Genomic DNA, 9,391 nt, shown 5'->3' with positions numbered 1-9,391 from the left:
GGGGTGATGGTTGCTGAAGGAAGTTGACCACTGCCGTTCTGCTCTGAAGAGATCACGTTAATCCTCTCCCCACGCTGTGCTGTGTGCCTGCCAGAACTGCGTCATCAGGGGTGGAGAAGGCCCAGCGCTTGACCAGTAACCGCAACTACCTGTGTGTTCTCAAGCCTTGTCTCTACCGGACAACCACTACCGGAGAACTCCTCTTCACTGACGCTCCCCAGCCCTGCTTATGCCCACGACCTTATAAAAAGCCCTATAGCCTGCAGGGGAGAAGCCGGTGTGGGCTCTAGTGCCAGGGCGGTCCCTCTCAGGTTTGTTCTGCAATATGCCTGTCCTGTCAGCCCATACCTCTGTTTTTCCCTTGCCTAACAACTACCAGTTCGCAAGTCAGTGACATTAAATAGAAATTGAATGATCACAAATTGGTTAAGATGGTGAATGAGGGGCTGAGGATCTACCTCAGTGGAGATTGCTTGCTTAGCAGGTACAATGCCTTGGGTTGAATACAAAAAGAAAAATTTGTTCAGTAGTGGGGAGGAACCCAGGCACTGACACTGACCCACATCCCCAGCCCCGCCTCCCCCTTTTTTTAGTTTTTGTTTTGAGACAGGCTCTTGCTAAATCGCAAACTTCCCCAGGGTTGGTTGGAGCTGGTGGTCCTCCTGCCTCAGTCTTCCAGATTACTGGGATTACAGGTTCATGCCAACATAAATTTTATATTAGGTGATTTTAATAGTTTTTTTTTTAAAAGCTGAAAATTGTTTATTGTAGAGATTTTAAGATAAGTGTTTTATATGTTGAAGTATTCTAATAGTCATGAGCAGGGTACACTTCATTTTATTTGACTTGTTATCCTTTGCTAATTATTGCTATTGTTGGCGGGGAAGTGGTCATGAGAATTTCACATGCATTGTGCACTGCATTAGGAGTTTCTTGTCCTGAGTGCAGAAAGAGCAAGGATCTGGATTATGTTTAATTTTGAAATTTTTGGAAGATCATCATTCAGTTTAAACTATGTAAACAACTGTAGCCATGGAATAACATATTACGCTTTTGTTTAGAATTCTGGAAATCACCCCCTTTTTATACTAGTGATGGAACAAAAAAGGCTTATATTTAAAATGAATAGACAGAAAAGTCAGCAAGTTTATTTTAAATTCAGTGAATTCAGGAGTGATTAACAGTAAGTACAGTTATTTACTAGCTCCTGTCTTTGACGTGTCTTATGAATATCTACAAGTATATAAACCAGTGTTTATAAATTTTCTTACAAAATTGTATTTCTGTAGGGAATCAGCCTTGGTAAAAAACAATTTGAGACAAAGTTCTTAGCTTTATATTTTGTAGCAGAAGTGCTCAAAAGAGAAGTCCACTTGCTGATAGAGGACTAAACAAAATAGAACGAGAGTTTACTTGAGACTGTACAGCCTCTCTGAGATGATGAAATGTTGATGCGTTTTCAGTGTTCCTAAGTGCTGGTAGATCAGTTTCCAAAAGAACTTCATTGTTTCACAATTTCAAAGAAAATCCTTGCTCACAACCTGTATTAGCAAGTTTTCCATCATCATCATAATAAATTACTTGAGACTAGGAAATTTTCTGAAGAAGAGAGGCTTGTCCACGTCCTAGTTCTGAAAGTTTCAGCGATTCCACTTTGCTCTGATAAAATGCTTTTAGCAGAGAGCATTACAATTGTCAGAGTGAGCTGATCACCAAAGACAATAATGACAAAACTAATACATTTTAAATATTTTTATAAAAAAGGGTGAAATCCACATGGTCTTTAAAAACACAGTTAACTACAGATACAATGGAAACTGAAAATCAGATGTAAAACTCTAAAAATACAAGAAGATAATCACAGATAAACAAGAAATTGAATGAGATAAGAAACTATTGTGCATTAATCTATCAGTTAGAAATCGCTTGAAATGATTTCGCACAATAGGATTTAAGCTCTATGCGAGAGGAGGTCTCAGTTGTTTCCTTCCTGCATTTTCTGTTCTCTATTTTTATTTTATTGATCATATCTCAGTATCCAGAACGTTATTGGAATGAGCGATCAATAGCCTTCCTCTGACAATTTCTTTTCCTGTTTTATTTCTCTTGGACTTAGGAGAAATGTATATATATGCTCCAATTCCCTTATTTTTAGTGCATAAGTTTGTTCATAATATTCTCTTATTACCATTTTAGCCTCTGTTATTGCTGTAGCACCATTTTTCATTTGTTACTGAAGCTTTGTAATGTCTTTTCTCTATCTTCCTAAAAATTAACAATTTTGTAACGTTTCAAAAAGCAAATTTTTATCCTAGTTATTATCTATTTTATTTCTTTTCTTTTTGTAGTTTTACTTCTACATTTGAGCTTTATTTACTTTAACATCTTATATTTTTTGGAACTTTATGAACTGTGTGCTCTGCTTATTGCTTCCTGTGCTTCTTTCCTAAAATCCACAATTAAAGTTATTATGTTCCTGTAAAATGAGCTTTTAATACAGTTCACAGTTGTGATACGTTTTGGTTTCAGCATCTCACAGCTCTTTCTTTCTACAGGGGTCTTATCCACATCTCCTTTGGTCTAATATTACCACATCCCCACGCACACTTCCTGAGTGCCTCCAAACTCTAGTTACAGGCCTTTCTTAGGTCAAAAATGCCTTTTTCCCTACAAGTTTTTATGCCACTGCCCCTCTTTATTCTGTGCCACCTTTGTTACATCTCCTGTTTTTGCAGTTTGAGTGAAAACACTCTGTCCTTTGAGGTTTTACTTCCTTTTGGATCTGCGTATCAGTAATGAAGAGCTCAAAAGTGATCACCCTTTCTGTCAGTTCATGTATTATATAATTGTAACAGCAAGGTCCACATATATATGGCTACAGAAAGTTGAGGTTCAGATCCACACCAACAGAGGAGATCCACATCATGCTTTTAAAAAGATGTAAGTTTGCTACAGCAGATACGAGTGTATTCAAGTAATTCGTTATCATATGTTGAGGCAGGAGACAGCATCAACGGTGAAGGGGAACGCTGTGGGAAAAGATCTTGCATGACTCAAAGCCCTTGGCAGGCAAGAGAAAGAATGGCATGCTGTATCCGTTTCGTTAGTTTCTTAAGTACTGTGTTCAGAAAAAGTGACTTGGTGTCAACAGTCCTGCGTGGCTGGAAGGATTATTCCTAGCCTTGGCTCGAGTCAAGGACACACACACCAATAGCACACTCTAGGCTATCTGTAAATCACATTTCTCTCCCAGTGAAGGGGTTTGCTAGCCCAACATTAGCCAGCTTCACCTAGCGAACAAATACATTGCACTGACTCCTTATTTTACACTTTTCTTGACAGTAACAGAAAAACTGTGAGGACTTTGTTTAGGTTCTAAAAGTTGTTTCTGCAGTTGAATCTCTACAACTCTGTTGTATTCCAGTTGTCTTTGTCCCATTTTGCTTGTGTTGAGCATTCTGTGCTCGGTCCTGTGAGTACCTGGCTCTCCCGACTATCTGCTTAGCTGTCTTTCACGGCTCAGTTGACGGGAAATCCGGCCACCTTTAACATCAGGAGGCAGCACCGAGCTGACAAGGAAGTGCCCAGTCTTGGAGCACAAAGGGCTGCTTCGTTTCCTCTGAGCCCTTCCTGAAGGCTCCTGCCCTTAGAGACAAAGGGGTCCAGCCCTAAGCAAGGATCCAGGAAACGTGGCACACAGGTGAGACAGATGGTGACCTGTTCACACTTTCTGCCCTGCATCCACTGAGACTCTCGTCTCAGGTGCAGTTTCATAAATTCTTACATTGGAGAAAAAGAACACATGTCATTTTTCTCTGTCCAGAGCCAACTCAAGCCTAATGACTCACTGACATGCAGTTGCCTCTGGGCTCCATTGCAGTGTGGCTCTGAAAGCAGATTTACATTTGTGTGCGGAGATGAATTCATACTGAATATTTTCAGAATACCCTGGGCTTGGTTTGTATTTTGGTTGGAGGTGTTTCCTTACCTATGAGAATACTCTCAGTTCTGATTTCATGTACTTCTTTTGAAAGAGATAATTAAAGTTACTCTTGTTCCTTGGAGAAAAGACAGATTCATTAAAAACATCTTCATATAATAGTTTAAAAGATGTTGTTGTCTTAAGTTATCAAAATAAATCTTACCAGAAATAACTACTGTCCAACTGGAAGACATAATCTTAAGGAAGTAATGACTTCCCTTCTCCTATGTCCTTTCCTCTTAACATGGCACTTCTAAAAATGGGGACATTTGGAAAAATTCTGAAAGAACATAAAAAACCACTGTACACAGTACTTTGGTTAGAGAAATACAGTTCTCAAAGTACAGAATTAGAACCTTGTTGGGTACTTCTGCATCTAATCCTGCCTTACGTTGGCCCACCCAATAAGGGAAAAGCTTGGTGCACGGGGTGAGCGTGGAGAGCTGTGAATTCATCAGGACAGCAGCGTCCTCGAAGGCCTGTGCGTCTCCCGGAACCCAGCCTCCAGCAGCAGCCTTTCAGCCTGGCCGACACAGCAACAGCACGCCGTGGTTTCAGGTAACCACGTGCGCACTGGGAATGTCCCGGACCCTTGTTCTTGCAATTCTTCAGAGTAGAGGAGCTCTCAGAAAAATGACCTCATATACAAGCCTGGTCAAAAATACGGTGTGTCTGGGCTGAGGATTTAGCTCAGTGGCACAGTGCCTGCCTGGCAAGTGCAAGGTCGTGAGTTCGATTCCTGCTACTGGAAGAAAAAACAAAACAAAAACATGGTGTGTTTAAATTTTTTAAAAATTCACAGTAAAGTTACATTGCCATTAGTCACCCTCAGACCACCCCCACTCCTGGCCTCCAACACACTTATCCCATTGTTCTTGCACTTTCTGAAGCAGATCCACAGGTTCTCTCTAATAGGTGTTCTCATGAGGTATGATAAAACATACACAGTGAATGCCGCTGCTGAGTGCCATCCCCTGGAAAGGCAGGCTTGTGAGAGCGTGCACTTACCACATCTGGCACTGTGTGACTCTGGCTCTTTCCCAAGTCAAAATGAAAAGTAGGTGTTTGGAATCAGTTCAGGACACAGGCAGCCACGGCAGCACAGCTAGAGACACTCAGGCAGGAGGACGCCAGAGCCGCTGCAGGACGTGGCGAGAGCGATGGCGGAAGTGTTCAAAGTGGGAGGATTTTTTGGAGGGCGTAATAGCAGTGTGTCTTTTTTAAAATTTACATGTCACCGTGTATTTTTCAATCGTGCCTTCTGTGGAAGAAATTCTTCCTCACAGTGTGTCCAGCCTCACATTGATGGCTGCGGATGTGGATGGAGTCGCCAGGAATGGATTTGATAGATGAAGCTTTCGCTGAAGTGTGAGAACTTGGCTGCCGCCTGCAAAGACGGGTATCGGAACACAGTCCACTCCTGGATTTGAGCGAGGCAGGAAGGAGATGGTGAACGGGAAGAAAACTAGGCCTACCCTGACATGTGCTAGTCAAGACTTCATATAAATTTAGATACTCATCAAGTCTGCTTTATTACCTTTTAAAGGTAGAAGGGATTGCATAGGTAGCACTGCCTGGATAGGTAAAACTAATTGCACATTTCTTCAGTGTTTGAGAAGATCCAATCTGACCGGGTGTTACTGACATGTCCCCCTGGGTCCCTGTGCATTCATTTTGCTTGAAAAGTAGAAAACATCACTCATATATTTGACAGAAGCAGATGATCACATGGGCTGATACATGTTCATTTTAATACTGGCAGTATCTTTGCATTGTCAAAGTAAAGAATAACAAAGTAAATCATACTCGACATGAAAATAGTATTGAAGTAAACAGAAATTTCTTTAAAACACGTGTTTAAACACTGTGATTCATGAGAATTTACTCTGAAAGCAATTGCACAATAAATTGAGGACATAACCACAAACAGATCTGATACATAAAACCCTTGGGTTTAAGCTTCCCAGCAGTGACAAAGCTGCAGCCTCACTAAATACGTTCACATAACTCTTTAGTATTATTATTAGGAAATAGAAGGGAGCACCTCCAGTCCCCTACATTATCCTCCTGTGTAAGAAATGACCCTGCTTGCTTATTTTAAATAACATGTCATTACTTTGTGGTTAAAACTACAGGGACTGGTCGGCATTTAGCCTTCCAAGTCAAATTTAGCTAAAAATGTCATAGTCACAGATACCCATATGTGTGTGTGAGAGAGACACGGAAAGAAAACTATGATTTTTTTATTCTGAAATGTAATAATCATTTATAGCAAACCTTTGTCTCTGTCTTGAGCATTTCAGCTGCCAGTTTCAGGTAATTTCCACACTCAGAAGACCTGTTGTCTCTGGGCTAACAGGCCAAGCCCTCCTGAGCGATCCTTCTTTCCTCAAAGAAGAGGGTATAGAGAGAACCCCCAAACTGGCTAATGCCTTATAATACTGTCAGGCAGACATTGGTAACTGAGCTTTTTAAATATTTTTGGAATTGTCTGTGTAAGAAGCAGATCATCATGGAGGGAACATTTGCTTCACCCTGCCGTTCTGTCCTTTGGATAAACTCCTGGCTTATAACCTTTTCAGTCCTGTATGCTGCTCTTGAGTGGCGGAGACAGTGGCACAATCCCCACAACACAGCATCTCGGTGTCTCAGAGCAGCACTGCAGTGCCTCTTACAGAGTGAGTGCTTCACAAATGTGCACCGAGCTACTGACAGTGCGGAATGCGTTCTGCCGTCCAGGTCTGGGATCTTTTCCTCCCTGAGCACAAGTGTGAGGTACGTTATTCAATGAATATGAATATGCTCTTTGTTTAACAGGTAAAGTTATTATCAAACCATTTCCTCTGGTGAAAATTTGTCTTTGATTTATAGAGCAGTAATTTCCTTTTGTTCACCTAAGGAATTCGGGAGCCATGCACACCACTTAGATTCCTAGCTGTCTGTAGAGAAAGTGTAATTGTGTGAGCTCTACATAAGACATACAAATGGAATTCCCACTTCCCTCCGCCCTGGGTCAGCTGGAGGCCACCTGGCTGCCTTTCCAGGAAGAGGCAGTGGCCCGTCTGTCCTCAGGACTCCCTCCTGCACCAGCCAACCATGGAGCCTTTACAATGGCCTGTGAAGATCCAGGTCAGGAACTCTGGAGGTGCTCAGGCATGAAGGTCTCTGTTCAGTAGAGCAAGGAAGGCAGAGTTCACTCTCCAAAGCAGCTCCACCAATGCGTCTGCATAAATGTCAGTGAAGGATATGGACAGAGGTGGCAGCCTGCCTTGATCACTTGATTCCTGTATGTATTCGGGTAATATTAGCACATGCAAGCACACACAGTGTGTGTGTGTCAGTGACCTCCAGTGTAAGGGTGTATTGCATTTGCCACGGCAAGGTCTTCCTGGGTGCTTCACCTGATTTAGCTCCAGTGGGACAGTGACAATTGTGTTGGTGATGTCTGACTCAAAAGAGCATACATACATGTTCATGGAAGAAGATTCCCCGTGAGAAATTAGCAAATTTCTGGGTGTCAGTGAGGATACTATCAAGATGTTTAAAAAGGCCTTTGGAGAAGTGAAGAGAAATTTGCAGAAGTGAAGAGAAAATAGCACAATCCCAGTGGACAAAAGTGACAGAGTCTGATGACATCCCTGGTGGAAGAGATGAGATGTAGGTGACGGTGACATTGGAGGGTTGGCTGGAAAACACTGGCGGTTACAAGGGCACTTGTTCCAAGATGCCTGTGGCAGTCTAATCCTGACAGCAGTTCATTGGTCCTGTAACTGTAGTGAGTTACAGCGAATGAAAAGCACAAACATCACAAGCGTCATTCACTGCCGCCTCCCCGTTAGCCTTCCTCAGGGAGCGTGACCCTCACCATCCTATTTTACACAAGAGGAAACTGAGTCACACAGGGTCTCTAACTCGCTAAGGAGGGCAAGAGGCGGAAGCAGCATTTGCACCTGGAATCCCGGCTCTAGAGTTCTTGCCGTCCCATTGCTTTATTTCTGCAGCTTTCTTCCTAAAGTTGCGTGGAGGTGCGGCGTGAGACCGAGCTGCCGCCCAGCAGTCTGAGCACAGACGGGGGAGCACCCGCTCAGGCGGGGAAAGGGCCTCGGGAATGCCGAAAGGCCGCCCAGTATTTAGCTGCTCAGGCAAAGCTGCTGGAAAACGGTGCCGGTCCTGGAACCAGCCAGGAAGAACGGGCAGGAGCGGAGTGAGAAGCTCCGTACCGCAAGCCCGGTCACTGACTAGAGGCAGAGTGACTCCGTTAGCTCAGGACTGTTGGTCCCCCTGCGTGTCAGCAGGGGGACAGTGCGCGCGGGATGGTAGATGCGCCCAGCTCTGGGGCACAGTTCTGGTGGAGTGAGGCCTTCAGGGCAGGAGGTAGGGCCGAGTCCCTTCCAGAGGGCAGGGACTGGGAGCTTCTACGGGGAGAGTGAGGGGAGGTGGGCCCCTCCGGACCGGCTCCTCCTCGGGTTTGCATCTCAGAAGCTCACCGGTGACGCGCGCTTCCCTGAACGTGCCTACCACGTTTAAAGCGCTCTCCGTATCTGCTCTGTCTGTACACTTTTCACCGTGTTGTGAAGATAAGAAGAATAATTCATCCCAAGTGGACTCCCATGCCTCCTTTAAGGGTACTTCATTTTTTCTTACTTAAGGGCTGTTAATAAATCACCCTGCGGCTAAACCCACTCCAGAGCTGCAGCCCTTGGCTCATCTGACCTCCCATAAATTATCTTCCTTACGCCCCTGGCAGCTTTCTATGATCCCTCTCCCCTTCCTTAGAAGGGGAGCCCCCCCGGGGCCCCCTAGCACGCAGCTCTGCCTGATGCTGGAGGGTGAGCCCCTCGACAGGTGCCTGTCTTAAAAGTGCCCTCCGGAGGGACTCGCTGGACGCTCCAAGTCTGCCCCCTAGACTCCAGGGCCTCCAGTCTGCCCTAGCAGCGATGTTTCCGAGCTGGCATTAAAATTCTTGCAAAAACTGAAAGTGAAATGAGGCAGGCGGATTGAGCAATCCGCAGACGGGTAACCGCCAGCCAGTGACCCGGGTGCAGAGCAGGGCAGAGATGCCCGGCGCTAGAAAGAGGAAAATCGGGAGCGCGCTCCTGCCCCTGGGGGGCCGAGCCGGGCGCTGCCCGGGAGTCAGTCCGGGCCGGGCCGCCAGGGCCACCGATACAGGAAATGGTCCGGGCCCTGCGGTCGCTTACTCCAGGGCCCCGACCTTCCAAGTGCGAGTCGTGGAGTGGATGAGTCCGCAGCGCAGTCCCGCCTTTCCTCCCGTCCCGAGCCAGCCGGAGAAATGAAAGCGGCGCCGGACGGACGCCCCTGGGCGCGGCGCTCCAGAGACGCGGCGCTGCTGGCGGCGACCCTGCTGCTGGCGCTGCTGTCGGGCGGCCTCACGCTGCTGTCCCTCCGCCG

At 45.3% G+C, this 9,391-nt stretch overlaps 1 protein-coding gene across 1 annotated transcript in view; it reads left to right on the top strand.

Annotated features, from left to right (window-relative positions):
- Positions 1-5,723: 5,723 nt before the first annotated feature.
- Positions 5,724-9,391, top strand: part of Tnfsf13b (tumor necrosis factor (ligand) superfamily, member 13b) — a gene marked incomplete in the record, with an annotated part of 37,202 nt that continues 33,534 nt past the window's right edge. Inside the window, 1 exon segment of the mRNA XM_005374008.2 lies at positions 5,724-9,391. Within this exon segment, the coding sequence (XP_005374065.2) occupies positions 9,273-9,391 (119 nt within the window).

The sequence above is a fragment of the Chinchilla lanigera genome, unplaced genomic scaffold, assembly GCF_000276665.1.
Source record: "Chinchilla lanigera isolate Chin_1 unplaced genomic scaffold, ChiLan1.0 scaffold00003, whole genome shotgun sequence".
NCBI lineage: Eukaryota > Metazoa > Chordata > Mammalia > Rodentia > Chinchillidae > Chinchilla > Chinchilla lanigera.
The sequence above is the reverse complement of the archived record's forward strand: the minus strand, read 5'-3'. Positions and strand labels throughout refer to the sequence as shown.